General features: G+C 43.7%; 1 protein-coding gene across 1 annotated transcript in view; it reads left to right on the forward strand.

Annotated features, from left to right (window-relative positions):
* Nucleotides 1-18895, forward strand: part of LOC135717517 (N(G),N(G)-dimethylarginine dimethylaminohydrolase 1) — a 39931-nt gene extending 21036 nt beyond the window's left edge. Inside the window, exons 5-6 of the mRNA XM_065239650.1 lie at nt 18237-18461; nt 18532-18895. Coding sequence (XP_065095722.1) covers nt 18237-18461; nt 18532-18657 — 351 coding nt within the window. The 3' untranslated portion in view covers nt 18658-18895. The remainder of the gene's footprint in view (nt 1-18236; nt 18462-18531) is intronic.
* The last annotated feature ends 2199 nt before the right edge of the window (nt 18896-21094 follow it).

A 21094-nucleotide genomic window follows, 5' to 3' on the forward strand; every position in this document is an offset into this window, starting at 1 on the left:
GGGAATTTCTGCCTCTTGATGGAGGTCTGCTATTCTTGTGTCGAATGGACGATCTAGGATCATCCTCAACACTCTATTCTGTGCAACCTGGATTTTGTTCCTGTGGGTCTGAGCGCACGATTCCCACACCGGGGCGGCATAGAAGATCGCGGGGGCTATGATCTGTTTGTAAACAGCCAGTTTGTTTTGCCTTGAGAGGCGGGATCTGCGGCAAATGAGCGGATACAAACACCTAACCAAGGCGGAACACTTGACTACGGTTTTCTCCACATGCGAGCGGAACAGGAGCTTCTCATCGAACAACATCCCGAGATAAGTAACATCAGTGGACCACTCGACCCTTGTACCATCCATTATTACGGTACAGGAGGGAGACGGTTTAAGTTTTAATGATTGTCTGTGAAGGAACATGATCGCTTGGGTTTTCGAGGCGTTGATTTTGATTTTCCACGTGGTGGCATAATCAGTAAAGGTGTCAAGGCATCGTTGGAGCTTGTTCGTAATTTCACGAGGCATCCTACCCTTGACGGCTATCGCGGTGTCATCTGCGAACAGAAAGAACACGCAACCGTCTCCTAGAGGAGGGATGTCCGACGTGTAGATGCTGTAAAGCAGTGGTCCCAGCAGACTCCCTTGCGGAACACCTGCTGGGATCGGAAATTGTCCCGAAAGGGAACTATTCAACGACACCCTGAACGACCTTTGCTGGAGATAGTTACGGGTGATTTTCACAAGGTATGGTGGAAAGTTGGAGTTACAAAGCTTGTATATAAGTCCGTCGTGCCAGACATTGTCAAACGCCTTTTCGACGTCTAACAAGGCCATGGCTATGGACTTGGATACAGCTTTGTTATTCCGGATGTTATTCATCACCCGCACTAGCTGATGATTGGTGGAATGCCCCTTACGGAACCCGAACTGTTCCGGAAGAAGAATGTCATGTTCCTCCACAAACTTGTTTAGTCGGCTGAGGATCAATTTTTCGAACAGCTTGCTCAGCGCTGAGAGCAGGCTAATCGGTCTGTAGCTTGACGGTAGTGAAGGGTCTTTCCCAGGTTTGCGGATCGGGATGATTTTTGCCACCTTCCAGATGCTTGGAAAGTAGTGCAGCTCCAAGCATCTGTTGAGGATGGCAGCCAGCAGCGAGTGCACCCTCGCGCTGAGATTTTTCAACTCTAGGTTGAATATTCCGTCAAACCCGGGAGCCTTCATGTTCGTACTGTGTTTCAGCGCTGAGCAAATTTGTTCCTCTGTAATCCGTTCTTCTGGAGGGACGGCACAAGGGGAGGCATCTAACGTCAGGACGCACTGCGCAACCTGGTTCTCGAGTGGACTTGGGATTGTAGAGCCAAGCAAATGCGACTGGGCAATGTGCTCCCCAATTGCATTGGCTTTCTCTTCGTTGGTGATAAGCCGTTCGTCATTGACTCTAAGTGGTGGAATGGGCTTGGGGTGAGACTTCAGCACCTTGGCAACCTTCCAGAATGGTCTGGAACGGTCGTCCAGGTTCTGAACGAGCCGCCCGAAACTCTCGTTCCGGATTGAGACCATTCTGGAAGCGATCTGCCGATTCAGATCGACCATTTCGTATTTACGCTGCAGATCCCCAGTCCGCTGAAACTGGCGTCTACGAACATTTCTGAGCCGAATCAAGAGTTTGGTGTGGGAATCAATTGCTTGAAACTTACCCCTCACAGGAACTCGTCGAACGCACTCTTCGTCAGCCACGGATATGGCTTGATGGAGACCCTCCAGAGCCCGGTCGATGTCCTCCACTGTGTCGAGTGGTGGGTTGTCGTCGATGTGGCGGTCGACCACGCGTCGAAACTGGACCCAGTTGACTCGATGGTAGTCCTTCCGCTGGCACGGTGCAGGGGCCACGTTGTAGCCCAGCTCGGTCAGCACCGGTTGGTGGTCCGAACTCAGGTCGTTGACGGCAACCGGCTTGGCTAATCTGGTGTTTGCCAAGAACAGGTCCAGCGTCGATGGGTTGCCCGTCGGTGATGTGAAGGTTGGTTCGTCCGGAAACCAGACGGAATAGAGAACATGCGGGGAATGGTCGAATAGCAGGCGGCCGTTCTGGTTCTGCTGGTAGTTCCGCCAGGCCTCGTGCCGGGCGTTCAGGTCCCCTCCGATTACAAAGCGGGCATTGGTGTGGGTTATGATGGCAAGGTCGTTCTTGAACTGCTGTGCTGTACCATTGCTAACGGTACATTGCCGGGGGCAGTAGACAACGATGAACCGGACGTTTCCGGTCGATGTTTCCACCTCAACGCCGACGGCCTCGATGATGGAGGTGCGGTAGTGGGGTAGGGTGCAGTACTTGATGCCTTTCTTGATGATGACCGCGACACCGCCCCCCCTGGAGCTAGTGCGATCAAGCCGGACAATGCTGTGGTCGGGCAGCCAGAAGCTGTCACCGGTCTTGAGGTGGGTCTCGGTGAGAAGGCCCACGTCGATGTCGTGCTTGCGGAGGAAGTCTGCAAGCTCAATGTTTTTCGCCCCTACGGAGCGAGCGTTCCAGTTGGCGATCTTTATGGGTTCACGGTCCATAATTAGCGACGAAGGAGATGATAGCTTGGAGCTGTTGTGTTCTTGTTGCGCAGGTGCGCTTGATGATGATGGCCTGGGCCAACAGTGTGACGATCTCATCCGTTGACAGCGGAGAATCGTCTGTAGCTTCACCGGTTGTACCGGCCAATCCCGGAGCAGGGGGATCCGTCGATGGCCCGGAGGCTTGACCGGGTACTGCAGCGGCAGCCAACTGTTGGTTGAGCGGGAGCGGCGGCAACACTGGAATTGGCCGTGATTGGACCGGTGATAACGGAGGAAAGTTCTGCGCGTTGTTTTCTGGAACCTTCTTGCGACCGGGCTGGCTGTTGGACGAGGCCTTCTTCCGGATCTCGGCGTATTCGGCCCGCTTCGGACAGGCCTTACTCGTGGCCTTGTGGGCGGCACCGCAGTTGGCGCATGTGGGAGTGGCTTCCTCGATGCTGTCGCAGTTGTCGATCTTGTGGTTTTTGCCGCATTTGATGCAGCGGCTGGCCATGCGGCAATTCCTGGTGCCGTGCCCGAACAATAGGCAGTTCGAGCACTGAGTGACGCCACGGTGGGTGGGTTTATACCGCTCCCACTTCACTACGATGTGGAACAGTGTGCGTGTCGTCTGGAGATCCTTCACGGTTATGGAGTTCTTCTCCAGATGGACCAGGTAGAGCTGGTCACGATACTTGATGGCCTTGCTGCGGGTCATCTTGTGGACTTCGACCGGCTTGAGGCCGTTCGCCTTAATCTCGTCCATTAAGGTGGTGGTGTCCATGTCGTGGAGCCCGCGCAGCACCACTTTCAGCGGCTTGGTGGCCTCGATGTCGTGGGAGAAGTACTCCAGCTTCATTCTGTCCAAGAGGGCCTGAACTGCGTTGAAGTGTTTTTCGGCCGGGACCATCAGTTTGTAGCCTTCCGTGCACCGTTGAATGGTGCAGCGAAGGCCCTGCTTAATGTAGAAATCCAGCTGCTCCCATAGCCCGGGAGGGAAGCCCTTCACATAGAAGGGTGGCAACTTAACTTTTTTCGGCGCCGTCTCAGGGTCCGACTGCGGCTGCGCTCCGTTCTGCAGGGCGGAGAACGGATTGTTGCTCAGCAGCTTTTTTGCTGCTGATACGGTGGCGCTGCTGTCTTCAGGTCTGGGTCGTTTAGTTCCGGGAGGCCCCGGCTGCGGGTCCGCAACGTCTGTCGGGATGGGCAATGGGGTTTTCTTCTGCTTCTTCTGGGCTGGCTCGGTGGTCGCGCCGTCTCCTGGGAGAGTCTGTTTTCCCGGTAAACCGGCACTCGCGTTACCGCGCGATTTCTTACCCATGGCTGGGTCAGCGAGAGCGTCACTACACAACGCGGAGCTAATTCGACTTGCGAACGAACGAACGAAACTAGAGAGAATTCAAATCGACTGAACTGCTCAACAGTCTGGCAGCGAATGATGAAAGAGATCGAGCGTTGTTATGGATTTCGACCCGTTGTGAAGAGTGACTGGAATGATGCGAAAAATTCTTCGTAGAAACGTGGGCGTGGTGAAATTCCGGATTTTGCGCCTGCGTCGGTGTTGGTGGAGGGACTATCCTGGCCGATGCTCCATCGTGGTGGACCAAAGGATGATGCCGCTGACGACAGTCACCAACGTTGCAGGTGATTTTGAATTTACACTAACCTTCATGATCATTTAAGCATCGTTCACATCGTACGTTGCCGCATCAGTTTGACGCAATTTGACGGATAAACCAAGACCGCGGAATTTGTCACAGTTTCTTATTCGATGGCCATACTTTTGACAAATGAGGCATGCTTTGCTTGGCCTGGGACGACAGCAGACTCCTCGCAATGGGTGTGGACGATTCCTTGATTCTTCGGCTTCGGCTTATCGACTCGATTGTTGGATGGGCTTTGGTGTCCAATGTGAGTTTACTTGCATCGGCAACAATGCGATAGATAAAGTCAGCGAATGTACGAAGTGTGGCGCGGAGTGCGGTTCTTTTGAATTGTAGCCATTCTCGCTTAGCTGACGCAGGGAGCTTGTCAACTAGCTCATGAAGAAGGTGGAGTTGGTCACGAAGATCAACTCCTGAACGTCCATTCCAAATGGGATGAAGGTTTCGAGGCGGTCGGCTCTAGGAGCGTCAGTTTTCCGGACCTTATTCAAGAGTGTGTAGACCAACTGTTCGGGGCGACCGTAGAGCATACGGAGAGTGTTTATGACCTGTGGTACCCCTCGAGGCAAGAGAAGTCGACTACGCACAGCCCCTAAAGCCGGTCCCTTAAGACATTCCTGAAGTCTAACTAGGCTCTCGGTTTTTGTAAACCCACAAGCCTCCGTGGAGTTTACGAAACTGCTATAAAACAGTGCACAGTGGTCCAGAATGCAGATTTAGGTGGAATGATATGTTTTGAGCCTGAAATTGAAACTTTAGACTAAAAGTCTCTTCTACAAAGTTGTTCCTTATAGTTAAGTCCTCATTTTTATGACAATGAATTCTAGGGTGGTTCCTATTATCATTAAAATCAAAAATTTAACTTTTTTGTTTGAATAAATTAAGGTATACATCCTTTGACAAAATTATAGCTGAGCTAATTTCAAGCAACTTTGTAGAAAATAACTTTTTTGTATCTCTGAAATTGGCCGATTTAGAGCTATTTTCTTGAATTGAGTTAGGGTGGCTCTTGAAAAAACAGTTTTTTTGCTCTAGTTTTCTTATTTCAAATTTCTCAGCAAAGGTGTCTGGAGATAACTTTTAGATCTTAAGAAGGCGCAAGTTTTTGCTGCACAAAGCTTGTCAACATCTTTCGCCGATAAAGAGTTATTGACGTTTTTATACTAAAAATATGCACTTTCAAATGTTAATATCTCTGGTTGGGGCAAACAAAAAAAAAAGTTTTTTTACGGCATTTGAAAGGGCGTATGTAATTCTCAATATTATGACAAAATTGGAGGTATGTTATTTTTTAAACTCGTATAAAATCAATTTGAATTTAGACATATTTTATACTATATTTGGGTATATCTTTTTTATTAGAAGAGATACAGGCAACAAATTCCGGTATAAAATATTCGTCTATAAGAGTTTTAAAATTCTCTAGAAGATAACTTTCATGAGAAATTTTAAATAAAAAAGTTATTACTAAAAAACTATTTTTTCCAGGAACACCCTAAGTCAACTCCGAAAAAATACTCTAAAATGAGAACGATAAGAGATACAAAAAAAAAAATTCTTCGACAAAGTTGCTTGCAATTAATTTAGCTACAACTTTTTCAAACAGTACATGTTTTTATTTTGTAAAACAAAAAAGTTAGTTTTAAAAATTCCCTAATTTGAGGACCACCCTGACGTTTGCAAACACCAAAAGAAGGGAATTTTTAAGAACAAAAACTTCTTCGAAGACACTAAATGTCCAAATATTGAAACAAATGTACTAGCACATTTTATACAAATTTGTCATTAGAGTGGTCCTATGAAATCCATCTTTTGCCAATAACTTTTTTATTTGAAATTTATCATGAAAGTCATCTTCTAGAGACTTTTAAAACTCTTTAAGACGAATGTTTTATAGCTGGATTTGTTGCCCGTATCTTTTCTAACAAAAAAGATATACTCAAATATAATAAAGAATATGAATAAATTCAAATTGATTTTATACGAGTTTAAAAAAATAACATGCCTCCAATTTTTTCATATTATTGAGAATAACATACGCCCTTTCAAATACTGCAAAAAAACTTTTTTTTTTGTTTGCCCCAAACAAAGATATTAACATTTGAAAAGTGCATATTTTTAGTATAAAAACGTCAATAACTCTTGATCGGCGAAAGATATTGAAAAGCTTTGTGCAGCAAAAACTTGCGCCTTCTTAAGATCTAAAAGTTATCTGAAGACACCTTTGCTGAGAAATTCGAAATAAGAAAAATAGAGCAAAAAAACTGTTTTTTTAAGAGCCACCCTAATTCAATTCAAGAAAATAGCTCTAAATCGGCCAATTTAAGAGATACAAAAAAGTTATTTTCAACAAAATTGCTTAAAATTAGCTCAGCTATAACTTTGCCGAAGAATGTATACCTTAATTTATTCAAACAAAAAAGTTAGATTTTTAATTTTAATGATAATAGGAACCACCCTAGAATTCATTGTCATAAAAATGAGGGCCTAACTATAAGGAACAACTTTGTAGAAGAGACTTTTAGTCTAAAGTTCCAATTTCAGGCTCAAAACATATCATTCCACCTAAATCTGCATTCTGGACCACTGTGCAGTGGCCATTCTTCAGGTCTCCTCTTTGAAAGTATCTGCCGAGCTGCACGCTGAGCTCGCGTAGGTCCAGGTTCGTACCGTGATGCTGTGTCAGCCAGTGAATTGCAGGCCACGGATGCGCGGGTTTCCGAACTTCCTACTGAAGCGGTTCCAGATTCTGGGGTTTCATCGCTCTCATCGTCGTTGCTATCTTGCTCCTCCTGTGCAGCACATTTTCCTCTCTGCTGGTGTCTGACCACATCCGGATTCCGCATAGGGGTTTCGTGCTCACCAACGTTGCTAGTGCCGTGTGTTGGAATCTTCTTGTTTTTCAACCAGTCAGACACACGGCTGTGGGAGGGCTCGATATCATCTACTTTGTGGAGCTTACCACCAAGTGCACTTTTCTTCTCCAGCTTTCCTACAACCGCGCCTTCCTGCTCATCATTGGCAGGTGCGTTAAGCTCGGACTTCTCACACTCGAACTTTTCCCTAAGTAAACGTCTCTTCTGCTGGAATGCTGCCACTTCAGCTAACTGTTTTTCCAACATAAGCTTCTCTTGCGCCAGCTGTTTATCCTTAAGCTCCAGCTCCATCAACAGTCGCTTCTCGGCCAGAATCCTCTCCACTTTCAGCTGCCTTTCGCGGATAACTTGTTCCATCTTGAGCTCGTTTTCCGCTTTCAAGAGTTGTTCTTCCATACGACGGAACTCGACCTGCTTTTTCTGAGGGTTTTTCATCACCCGGATTATCACCAGCAACACTCCCAAGTAACAATTTAACAGCCTTTTGGCTTTCACTCTGATTTATTGTTGTTTTATAACGGTAATGAGCAATCTTTTTAGTTTAAATACAGCATTTAAAAGTGCAAAACGTTCTTGATTAGTAATTTAGCTTTATGCTATTTTAAAAACCTTTCAAAGCCTGACCAAAAAATCAAAAAGTTTCTGGTTTTAAAAATGAATTTAATGCGGCATTCTATGCCTTTATAAAACTGTTCAGTAAATCAATTGGTATTTGTTTTATTGATGTCACGACAAAATACTCCATAAAGGTGTTTTATCATTATAAAAGAAATTATGAAACCGTTCGTTTTCAAACGGGATCAAAAAGCATATATTGATGCGTTTTGGTGTCAATGAAGTGTGTCACAAAACCACCCACTGTTTACAAATAAAACTATAAAGATGGATCCGCCTAGAGACAGAGCAAAACATAATCGAGTGGGGCTTTCAAACGCAGAGTCACGAGGAAATGCCAAAGGATAATCGAATAATGATTCTAGCAATGCTGTCGATGGAAGAGAAAAGGAATCCAATTCCAGAACTTTCTGGGAGGGCAGCTCCGACAAAATTGGTCAACAAAAACAAAGCAGCTGACTGAGAGGAGCGAAGTGAATGCGGTTTTCGAAGCATTGATGGGAATACACAGCATATTGTCAATGGCAGTCTTCTTCAGAAATAACGTTGAGGTGTGATCCGAATAGCATCAGTGCCAAACTGGGACTGCGAAAAACTGCTTACAGGAAACTTCAGAAGCTGTCCGTCAGCTGGAAATCGGCTGCCTTCCGAGCCATAACAACGATTTCATTCGGCGAAAGGGTTAACTGTTCCTGGAAGCTTAATCGTTACCGAAAAGTTTTCCTTCTTCCGGATGATGCGATGAAGTTTATGTGCGCTTATCAAGGATGACACGCAACTTGTTGATCCAACGCTGGAGTAGAACATCGTTGCAATGATCGCACAACAAAAATAGCGAAACATAAACAAATTTTGACGTTTAACTTTTTCCAGGCAACTTTGCCACCATTAATGCCGTCATAAAATTGAACGGAATAGGATCAAGCAAAATGGCTTCAGATAAAAACAATTCAGTCTGCAAATTGTTTTCATAAAAGCCGCATTAAAATGTTTTGCATTTGTTAGCGATTTCATCAAAGCAAAACAGCTTTTTCACAAATGGTTTATGGAAAATTAATGTTTATGCTATCGCCATATTGTGATTATTGCATTTGCTTTTTTACAATCTTCGTTTTTCAAGATGTTTTTCCTTTAAAATAATGTTATTTTCATCAATTAAATAATAGAGATTACGAAAATCATCAATTTGTTTCGGCTGGGAGCAATGATTAACATAACATATAACTATATTTTATTTCCTAAATTAAAAATAATTAGTCATATCATCGTTTTCCGAAGGCGGACTTATTTTTTTCGATCTTCCGAAGCACATTTCACATTCGATTTAATCTGCCACCTAAAAATAGACTACAATATGAGTTTCGATAATTTTAGTAATTCTTTCACTTTAATGGTGAGGAAATTTATGAGGATTTTTGACAGATTCATTTTTGAACAATGAATTTGGCAAGATCGGACGATATTTATGTATCCCTTTTTATCTTGATTGATGCTTTATTTTTAGTGCGCTTAGCAAGCATCAAAGGCAAATGGCACAAGTTTTGATGCCAAATGGCTTTTATTGTACTTTTAATAAGGATTTCAAATGGCTCTCAATGCATTCGTCATATAACCTTTTTGCAGCAAGTCATTCTTGAAATGTCTCGATAATGCACTCTTTAGAACCTTCTTCAGGGTGGGCCAACTAGACAGATTCTAGTATTAATAGGGTTTTGGTGGATGTAATATAGACAAAGCTATCTTGACCAGGGTTTTATGAATGTTGTTTTATAGAAGCCTTGTAGTACTTCATAAAACGTTAAATGTTACTTGGGCTGCTACCTTTTTCACCAGTTTCTGCTTCCTCAGCAGATTCCGCTCAGGAGGTCGTTGGCACGGTGAGATTCTGCGTAGCGGGTTTCTTCGAGCTGGGTTTCGGTGGAGGATTTTCCACATTCTTACCCTTCCGTTTCTTTTCCCACTTCGCGGTGCAATTTTCACACCAAAACTCACGATTTTCCACTCCGGGACTAACATCACCTTCGCCGGGGTGTCCGGCTGATCGCACCTCGTACAACTTCCCGGGCATCTTGAATTGAGGTTATAAAATTCTTTGAGAATGTTGGGGAGGATTCGGATTGTGCGAGAGAAATATATTTCTCTCGGACAATCTGAATCCTCCCCAACAGTGGCCATCAAAGCAACACGGAAAGTAACAGTTTCTAGTGGGACTGACATGCGTAGAATTTCCTACTTCAGTGCAAATTTCTAGGAATAACAGTCCCACTCAATGTTAATCGTATAAAAATGGGCTTAACTGATTTCGCTGAAGGTAATTTCTGTAGTTTTAACTAAAACATCAGTGTTCACTCGGCTGTCGACAGAAGCAGACCACTCTCAATGTGTGTCACGCGATCGACTGTTTACTCGGCAGCAACCTTTGTGTGGTCCTCCTCATTGTTCTTCATCAGCAGTTCTTTCAGTCGATGCGTCGTCGACTTTGAAAAGCAACCGTTTCGTGATGAATGTGTGAGTGCTGACCACATTTGCGTCCATTGCTACAATGGAAGCGCTCTGACCCTCGTTGGCGAATTTGCCATACAAGTAAACCACTGGAAGCGGCTCCCGTTATGATGGAGGAGGCTTTTTGGATAACGGAAGATAAAGTGTTTGTTGTGTTGTACCTTTTGACTATAGTTTTAAGATTTATTGTATAGTGAACAAGAATCCTCGGGTATGTAAAGTTAATTCGGTTGAGCCTTATCAAATAAATTAAATTAATAATAATAATAACTAAAACATATTGATTCGGTTGAAATGTAAACAATGTACTAACTTTGTTGCAGTATTGATGGCACCACTGATCTTTTCATCACTACAACAAGCTGGTAGCATAAAATACGCAGCACCGTCAGCCATCATTATCGATATAGTCCTCGCCGTGTTAAGTTCGTTTGCTTAAATAAAGTTGGTATGAATAGTTAACACTTGGACTTTTAATAAGAATAAAACATGGTGTCAGGAAGTGCCGCAGGCTTCTAACTGTTTCCGGCGTCATAAAGTGAAATCGCGGAAGTTATTGAACTGTTTACACAGAGTGAAAAGAAAAAAAATCTTAGCTGTTCGCTCGTGTTTCGTCGCGTCGGCGGCCATTTTGTCAAGTGAAAAATTTCATGTGATTTAGGTTCAAAAATCCTCATCGATATGGATAATAACCAATTCAAGATGTTCTTGGAACATCAAACGAAAATATTTACGCATCTGATGAATACAGTAACAGCATTGTCGCGTAGTGAATCAGCAGCTTTTCGAGAGGTAACACAACCACAAGCAAGTGCGTCGTATGTTCCAGTACCGCAGCCGTCACCTCTATCATTGGAGGGCGACATGTCGGAAAACTTCGAATTCTTTGAGAGGAGCTGGGAGAACTATTCGAAGGCCATCGATATGGATAAATGGCCTCCTACGGATAATGCCAAGAAGGTGAGTTTTTTGCTGTCGGTAATTGGTGAACCAGCAAGAAAGAAGTTCTTCAACTTTGAGCTGACTGCAGAACAGCGAGTGGATCCACAAACAGCGCTCGCAGCAATTAAAGAAAAGGTGATAGCCAAGAGGAACGTAATCGTGGATCGCCTTGATTTCTTTTCGGCTGTGCAATCGTCCGGAGAATCAATCGACGATTTCAATACAAGGCTCAAAGTACATGCGAAGGTTGCCAAACTGGGTGCGCTGGAGAAGGAACTGTTGGCTTACAAAGTTGTAACAGCTAATAAATGGCCTCGTCTTCGAACGAAAATGTTAACCATCACAGACATCACTCTGGAAAAAGCTGTCGATTTATGCCGTGCCGAAGAAATCGCTGCAAAGAGGTCACAGGAGCTCGGAATTTCTCCAGAAGTGAACAAAGTAACGAAGGTTAAAGGAGCATCGAAACAAAAATTACTGCGCTGTAAATTCTGCGGAGATGTCCATGAGCTCACGAAGGGAGTGTGTCCAGCCTTGGGTAAGCGGTGTCACCGCTGCAAGGGCAAAAACCATTTCGAGAAAGTGTGCAAAGCAGCAGGGAAATCGAAGAGCTGGAAGTCAAAGCGCATAAAAGAAGTGAAAGAGGATAGCGAATCGGAAAGGGAATCTGCTTCAGGAAGTGAATCGTCAACAGAAACGGAAGAAGAATACGAAATTGGCAAGACCTACGACAACTCAAGCAACGGAGGGAGCGTTCTGGCGGAAATCAATCTGAAGCTCGGTGAGTCTTGGAAAACCGTCTTATGCGAATTGGACACCGGTGCTAATACCAGTCTTGTTGGGCATGCTACCTTGATAAAGTTGTCCGGAGTTCAAGTGCCACCACTGCTTCCATCAAAGTTCCGTCTACAGAGCTTTGGGGGCAATCCAATCAACGTTCTGGGACAAGTGAAAGTCCCATGTCGTCGGTCAGGCAAGAAGTTTCTCTTGGTGCTTCAAGTAGTGGATGTTGACCATCGTCCGCTGTTGTCTGCAAGAGCTTCCCGTGAACTCGGACTAGTTAAATTTTGCAACACAGTGTCGTTTGGCAAACCGGAGTCAGGTCACCTATCAGCACAGTCGGAAGAGCTGTTCAACATCTATCGGGTGAAAGCGCAGAAGCTCGTCGATGGTCATCGGGAACTCTTTACTGGCTACGGAAAACTTCCAGGAACTGTTGGTTTGGAGCTAGATCACAGTGTCAAACCATCCGTCCAAGCTCCACGACGGGTGCCTATAGCGATGAGAGGTAAGCTGAAAAGTGAATTGGAATCCCTTGACAATGATGGAATAATTGTCAAAGAAACAGGTCATACGGATTGGGTGAGCAATATCGTGATTGTTCAACGTGGAGGTCCAGAATCAGGAGTTCGGATTTGCTTGGATCCAGTTCCACTCAATAAAGCGCTCAAAAGACCGAATCTTCAATTCGTGACGTTGGATGAAATACTACCGGAGCTGGGCAAGGCGAAGGTTTTTACCACCATGGATGCAAGGAAAGGATTCTGGCACGTCGTACTGGATGAAGAAAGCAGTAAACTGACAACGTTCTGGACTCCGTTTGGTCGGTACCGTTGGACACGACTTCCGTTTGGAATTGCTCCGGCACCGGAAATTTTCCAAATCAAACTGCAAGAAGTTATCGAAGGTTTAGACGGCGTTGAGTGCATTGCGGATGATTTACTCGTATACGGCATTGGAGATACACTTGAGGAGGCATTAGCAAAACATAACAATTGCCTCGAAAAACTTCTATGTCAGTTGGAGCTTCATAACATCAAACTCAACAAATCGAAGCTTAAACTGTGTGAAAGATCAGTGAAGTTCTACGGGCACGTTCTCACCGACGAGGGTCTCAAACCGGATGAGTCGAAGATCGTGGCTATTCGCGAATTTCCGCGGCCGCAGAATCGGAAAGATGTCCATAGGTTCGTGGGTATGATTACATACTTGGGTCGTTTTATCAAGAATCTCAGCGCTAATTTGACCATCCTTCGAAAGCTGATCCTGGAAGCAGAACCTTGGAAGTGGACCTCTGTGGAAGAAGACGAGTTTTGTCAGGTAAAATCATTGGTATCGGATATAATACTATGATGTAAATCATCCTCTCACTATCGAGTGCGATGCAAGTAGCATCGGCCTTGGAGTAGCAGTGTTTCAACGTGACGGGGTAATAGGATACGCATCGAGAACGTTGACCGCAACTGAGAAGAACTATGCTCAGATCGAGAAGGAGTTGCTGGCCATAGTCTTCGCTTGTGTTCGTTTCGATCAGTTGATTGTTGGAAACCCGAAAGCTACGGTCAAAACCGATCACAAACCGCTTATAACTGTGTTTCGCAAACCGCTCCTGTCAGCACCTCGTCGTTTGCAACACATGTTGCTCAACCTTCAACGATATAATTTGTCAATCGAATTCGTCACCGGAAAAGATAACGTTATGGCTGATGCACTGTCTCGTGCACCGTTGTCAAACATCGAAGCTCGAGACGAGTACAAGAAGGAGAATATTTTCAAGGTGTTCGAAGCAATTCAAGAGGTGAAGCTGAGCAACTTTCTTTGCGTGTCAAGCGCCAGATTGAATGAAATTATGCAGGAGACAGAAAAGGACCAAGCGATGCAGTTGATCATTGATTACATCCGAAACGGCTGGCCCAAGTACGCTGACAGTGTTCCTGATGGCATTAAGATGTATTTTGGTTATCGTAATGAGCTTTCGACTCAAGATGGATTGGTATTCCGTGAGGATCGCATTCTGGTTCCGCAAGTTCTTCGCAAAAAGTTGATTGAGAGCTGCCACGCAAGCCACAATGGAATAGAAGCTACGTTGAGGTTGGCTTGTGCTAATCTGTTCTGGCCGGGGATGACCTCCCAAATCAAGGATTTGGTGAAAGGATGTGCAGTATGTGCTAAGTATGCACCGTCACAACAGAATCCGCCGATGAAATGTCACGAGATCCCCATGTATCCGTTCCAGCTTATTTCCATGGACGTCTTCTTTACCGAAATGAATGGGTCCAAATGTAAGTTTCTGATCACGGTTGTTACAGATAACGGTACAAATTTCACTAGCCAAAAGATAATCAGATCATTTTTCGGATTTCTTCGAGGTTAATCTTTTGAAAGGTTTGACTCCCAAATCTGTAATCGCTGCGTGTACGCAAAATTTTTCACGCTACGGAGTACCACAAAGGGTCGGTTTGCTGTAGATTGGGACTTCGAATTGGCTTCATCAGCTCCCCATCACCAACAAGCCAATGGAAAGGCAGAGGCTGCAGTCAAAATCGCAAAAAACCTGATGAAGAAAGCAAAAGAAAGTGGATCTGACTTCTGGTATGCATTGCTTCACTGGCGCAACATTCCAAACAAAATTGGTTCTAGTCCGGCTGCGCGTTTGCTGTCACGCTCAACTCGCTGTGGTGTTCCTACAGCCGCAACTAATCTACTTCCGAAGGTGGTGGAGGATGTTCCCGCTAGAATAGAAAAGAACCGTAAACAATCGAAATTGCATTATGATCGGAAGACACAAAAATTACCGGAGCTGAATATTGGTTCTCCGGTATACGTTCAAGCGCATCCTGAATCTTCGAAACTTTGGACGCCAGGAATGATTTTCCATAGATACAACGACAGATCCTACTTGGTAAACGTCAACGGGGCGGAATACCGTCGTTCCTTGGTCCACCTAAAGCCGCGTAAGGATCCCAATACGCTGCCGAGCCGCACAATGTCATCCTATCCAATGTGTCCTCCTGAGATCTGCTTAAATGAAACTTCCTCGCTGCTGAACGGAGAATCCAATCAGGTTTTTCCTTCTTGTCAAACGGAGACTGAGGTGATAGCCGAAACGTCGCCTACTGTAACGTCGCCGATATCGCCGCCGGTAAATCAAATGTCAACGGGTGCCAAATCAAAAAGGGTTCGTCCCATTACACCGTTAAAAATTGACCGTCCTAAAAGAGCTACTCGTGTGCCGGAAAAGTTGAAGGATTTTCATCTACAGTTCTGAATGCTTTTGAAGAAAGCGGAAGATGTTGCAGTATTGATGGCACCACTGATCTTTTCATCACTACAACATGCTGGTAGCATAAAATACGCAGCACCGTCAGCCATCATTATCGATATAGTCCTCGCCGTGTTAAGTTCGTTTGCTTAAATAAAGTTGGTATAAATAGTTAACACTTGGACTTTTAATAAGAATAAAACAAACTTATTTTAACGTATATTTTTTTTTCCAATGAGCAGAAATGATTCAAAACAATATTTGCGATTTTCTCAGATGTAACTTTTAGAACATAGGCCAGATATGCGTAGAACGGCAGTATATGAAACTCAATTTAAAATTGATCTACGAAACCCATGTGACTTGTCAGTGCTCTTATTGCACCAAAGTATACTTAAAACATCCATCTTGACGATGAATGAGAAAGATTTGCAATTCCAGTTGTGTGAAATTATTATTATTTTTTTTTTTTCCTTTGGTTTGTTTTTTCCGTCGATCTTGTTTTCCGTGCTGAGCACCAATGCTACCGACGTGCCAGGAAGGCAGCTCCCACACCTGGACCCTACCTATCGACCCATCAACTCATGAACCGGGGACCAACGGCTTTACTTCCCATCCGAAGGAAGGCGTGATCAGAGATGTTATGCCTCAGAACATCCCGGCGGCGCCGACTGGGATTGAACCCAGGCCTGCTGGGGTGAGAGGTAATCACGCTTACCACTACACCACCGGCACCGTTACGTGAAATTATTGAAAGATAAAAGTGTGGGGCTGACAAATTCGGGTCATTACTGTATGTAAAGGGTGATACGGTCAAAATTTGGTCAAGGGAAAACGCGTGTAAATCGGTGAAATCGTTTATTTAAAGAATCAAATTAAATTTCTTTTTCAAGTTCAATTAGTATAAAATTCAGGAAAAATATTCAGTTAGGCTTCCGCTTTTCCAAATCCGAATTGCCGGGCCTTACGCTTGACCCCTGCCATCAGATTTTGTACAGCCACCTTGTCCACCTTCTTCGCCGCAGAAAGCCAGTTTGCCTTGAACTGCTGCTCGCCCTTAGCAGTTTTTTTGGTCTTCTTTAGGTTCCGCTTGACAATAGCCCAGTATTTCTCAATTGGGCGGAGCTCTGGCGTGTTGGGAGGGTTCTTGTCCTTGGGAACCACCTGCACGTTGTTGGCGGCGTACCACTCCATGGCCTTTTTACCGTAATGGCAAGATGCCAAATCCGGCCAAAACAGTACGGAACAACCGTGTTTCTTCAGGAAAGGCAGCAGACGTTTATTCAAACACTCTTTCACGTAAATTTCTTGGTTGACAGTCCCGGAAGCTATGAAAATGCTGTTTTTCAAGCCACAGGTACAGATGGCTTGCCAAACCAGATATTTCTTTGCGAACTTTGACAGTTTCATGTGCTTGAAAACATCTGCTACCTTTCCCCTTCCTTTTGCCGTATAAAACTCCTGTCCCGGAAGCTGCTTGTAGTCGGCTTTGACGTTGGTTTCGTCGTCCATTACCACGCAGTCAAACTTCGTCAGCATCGTCGTGTACAGCCTCCGGGATCGCGCTTTGGCCGTCGTATTTTGTTTATCATCGCGATTTGGAGTCACTACCTTCTTGTAAGTCGATAGTCCGGCTCGTTTTTTGGCTCGATGCACGGTTGTAGACGATACACCCAGCTTATTTGCGGCATCTCGGAGAGAGAGGTTAGGGTTTCGCTTGAAACTACCGGCAACTCTCTTTGTCGTCTCAGCGGCTTCCGGTTTTCGATTTCCCCCCGATCCAGACTTCCTGGCTGTCGACAAACGTTCCCCAAACACTTTAATTACATTTGTAACGGTTGATTTGGCAACTTTTAGCGATTTTGCCAACTTTGCGTGCGAGTAGCTCGGATTTTCGCGATGCGCGAGCAAAATTTTGATACGCTGCTCTTCTTGCTTGGACGGCATTTTGACAACTGAAGAATGAATTCCAAAATCAAAATAGGAGCAACATTCTACACACACACACCTTCAAAATGAGGGGTGTTCAGGTTTTTTAAATGCAAAATTGAAAGAAATACGTCAAGTTGATATTGACCAAATTTTGACCGTATCATCCTTTAGTTCCTTTTCATCAGTTGATTATAATCAGTCACTAGTTAGAGTCATCGAGCTAGCGTGATCAAAGGTTTAGGAGCTACACTCGATTGTGAATTGACCCTCAATCCACACTACAATGACATCCTGACTAAAGCTATCCGATGTTTTATTCCAAAAAATTCTCAAGACTCGTCGTTCGCTATTATAATACCTGAAGATGCTGTGCTGTTCTTCAGTTGGTTAAGTTTTTTAAAGTGTACTGTCGCCTGCTGCCCATATCAAGCTTGCATTATAGCTAGATTTGACAGAGTTCAAAGGAAGTATGCCTTCCATCATTTGCCCAGGTGTGATACAGCTAGTTTGCCTTCTAACGTGGACCGCTGCTGAACCCTGCTTGGAATTGACACCCTGCTTGGGTTTCGACAACTTCCAAGTACTGTAGTAGACCGATTACCGCACTCGCTATCTTGGAGGAATGTTGCTGTGTCGAGACAAAAGGTCGGCCCAAAATAGTCTAGCGGATACATTCATATAGCCAGCTAGTTCGTGTTTTAATTGTTATCGTTGCTAGTTCACTGCTTGTCCTGGAGTGGATGGTTCATTCACCGATGCACTCGGCTCAAGTCACTAACTCGTGCAGGCAATAGATTTAACTGACAAATCCGAATGCGTTGACCTAAAGTAATCTTTGATCGAACCTCCAGGGGATATGTTGTTCTAATTTGTTCTCTTTCAATACAAAATTTGCTATATGTTAAGCTATAGGATTGTCACCTGTTAGAAGAAAGTTTCACACACACACTCTATGCACCACGCACTGTTGTTAATCGTTCATGCTTACGTTTATTCGTTGGTTGATGTTGCGCTTACCTTGTTACCCCAGCTTAGTTCCGCGAGTTGCTATAACTATCCCCTGCCATTGCCAAAAACAAAACTAACCCTCTACCCGTCTCGCATCTACCGTTATCGCTCCCCGCACAGGTGACCGAACACCATCACCTGAAGTACTACGTCTCGATGGCCGGTACCGACGTGCTGTGCGTCAGCCGGAGCAAAGAGTCCCAGGAGATACTGAAACGGATCGAACGGGAAGCCACCTACACCTACAGCACCCTGACGCTGCAGGAGGAACAGGCGGCCAACGTGCTGTTCGTCAACGGGACGCTGATCCATCGCCTGAGCGAGGAAATGCCCCATTCGGCGGCGGTAAGTCATCTGCGCGGTTCAATTTTACCGTAAAACGTAAGCTAACATCGTTTCGTTCAAATTTCGCCAGATCCTCTCGCAGAAACTGGACATTCCTAGACAGACGGTGCCAATGTCCGAGCTGGGCAAGTTCTCCAACGGCCTTACCGCGTGCTGTATTTTGCTGAAGCGATCCCGACACATCAAAAGTCTGTAAGAGGCGCAAGATTGGCGTCCAGTTTTTTTTTTCTTTTTTGTTTTATCTTAATACCAGCATATATTTACCAGAAGTATATTTAACTATTTATTGTTTTTACTATTTTTACAACGTCACTCGTGCTAACTTGTGCTTTGTTATTAGCTGTAGGTTGATATTGTTGAGTAAGAATCGTGTATTCCATTTTCTAGATAGCAAAAATTTCGTTTCCCAAAAGTGCATTCTATTAGTTTTATAGAGTTAGGATCAATTTATGTACGTACCTACCACTTTTGATATTTGCCTTTGCTTTGGACTGTAATCAAAAATGTAAACACCAATTTCCGTTCTGTCGAACCCGAGTTATATGCTAGCTCTCTGTACAAGAGGAGAAACAATAGTTTAATAAACGTTACAAGTAGGTTGTGACTATTATACCAATAGTAAGTAATGCACGACGAGTTTTCAGGTTTACGTTTGATAGGATCTGCCGTAGAGAGTGTTCCAACCCATTACTATTTACAGATGCAAACCGACGAAAAACGGTTAACATTTAGAACCTAGCTAGAATCTTTAAACAATGAACATATTTTTGCGACCAGTGCTCAAAACTAATATTTATGAAGAACAGAATCTCTTCCGAAATGATGGACAAACGAAAAAAAAAAACATTCTAATACTTCCATATTTCCAAGTAGAAAAAAATTAGTATTCGTGCCGGGAATTTTCCGGAACCAACCGGGAGGGTGATTTAACATAAAATAAATATGCATTGCTTAATAACAAGCTTCTACGATTTCGAACGTTCTTTTGTGTGTGGTGATTTCTATTTTTTTGGATTTATGATAGTATCGAATCTCTATCTAAATTACTGGCAACTGAATTACAACGCAGCTATCCGCCAGATTCCTTCTCCAAAGTAAGATTGGCAGTATTTTCTTATAATTATACTAATAAAGTAATGGAAAACAATCTCATTTACATTCGTAAGCCATTAGATTATATAACCCGATTTAGGGATTATAAGCAATTCTATAGAACTTGTGCGCGTTACGAGAATGACGATAGTCGAAATAAAAAAAAGTCTTTTAATTCTATCGAAACCCATAGTGCGTTTAAAACCGATGAAAGAACTCCTCACAACATCCATTTAAAGCTATAGTCGCTATGGCCCTTATTACCGATGTCACTTCACGGTGAAGTGACAACTCGACAGTGAGCATGCATAAGGGCCTATACGCGATGATCGATTCTCTTCGTCGATTTTCTCTTTTGTTAATAACTCGCTAGATTTAACGTTTCTCTGTGCGTTTGCTGTTGATTTTGATAGCCAATACAACCTGTTACTACTCTGCATTGAACAAATTCTAGAAAATTGTTTCGCTTAGCTGTAGCAATGCAAAAAGAAAATCGATGAAGAGAATCGATCATCGCGTTTTCGCCCTTATGCATGCTCACTGTCGAACTTATCACTCACGGTGAAGTGATTCCCATATGATTTACACGGCAATCACTTCACCGTGAGTGAGAACTGGTCACCTCACTTCGTTTTCACCGTGAAGTGACACCCGTAATAAGGGCCTATATTCATAGTCTGGCGGATAGGATCTCGGGAACCAATTGAGCTGTCAAAGAGCGGAACCAATCGAGCAAATCACGACCAACAACAAAAAAGAGCACATCAACTATTGCAGGGCTGGTAGCGAGTCACTTTTTTCAAGCAAGTCACTAAAAACTCTCTTTTTTTAAGGCCAAGTCACTAAAGTCACTTTTTCTTGTAATCAGTCACTATTGTCAACTTTTTAAACGTGAATTTATTTCAAGATTGATCATTCTTTGCTTTGTGGCGTTTAATCGTCTTTCTCTATCTACAGGGTGTCTACTAATTTTTCTAAATAAAATTACCTAAGTTTTCCAGGTTTTCCAGTACTTTAATGGATAAATACCAGATTTTTAATAAAAAAGGTATTTTTTTCAAATGCGTTAAAAATATGTTATTTGTTGGTGGATCAAAAAGAACAGCAATTTACCCAAACGTTTTTAAGACATGGCAATCAGTTTTAAAGAAGCAGCTTTACAATCAAACCCATTTATTGTTGAAATTTAAGACTTACTTAATTTGAGTAAGTCCAAGCTGAAAAATACGGGGAACTTACTGGAGGCTTTAAGAACCTCAAAGCGGTTCTTTTAGCATCTGAAAATTTTCGGGAACTTTTATGGAGTTCCTAGAATTTCAGAGAACTTCACAGGTGAGAACTTGAGAAATATAGAAAACATGAGGGGTATTGTGCAAATTTTTAAGAAATTCTAAGTACCTCAGAAAAGCTAAATCTAGAGATTTTTGGGGAATTTCAGATCTTAAGAGTAGTTTCCGTAGCTTTACTCAAGACTTTTGGAGCAGTTTAAAGATCTATAATCGGAAAATTTAGAAAAATTCAGGATAGTTCCATGATGTGCT

This window comes from Ochlerotatus camptorhynchus, unplaced genomic scaffold (genome assembly GCF_037179485.1).
Source record: "Ochlerotatus camptorhynchus isolate MF236.1 unplaced genomic scaffold, CSIRO-AGI_Acam_v1.1 ptg000060l, whole genome shotgun sequence".
In the NCBI taxonomy this organism is placed as follows: domain Eukaryota; kingdom Metazoa; phylum Arthropoda; class Insecta; order Diptera; family Culicidae; genus Ochlerotatus; species Ochlerotatus camptorhynchus.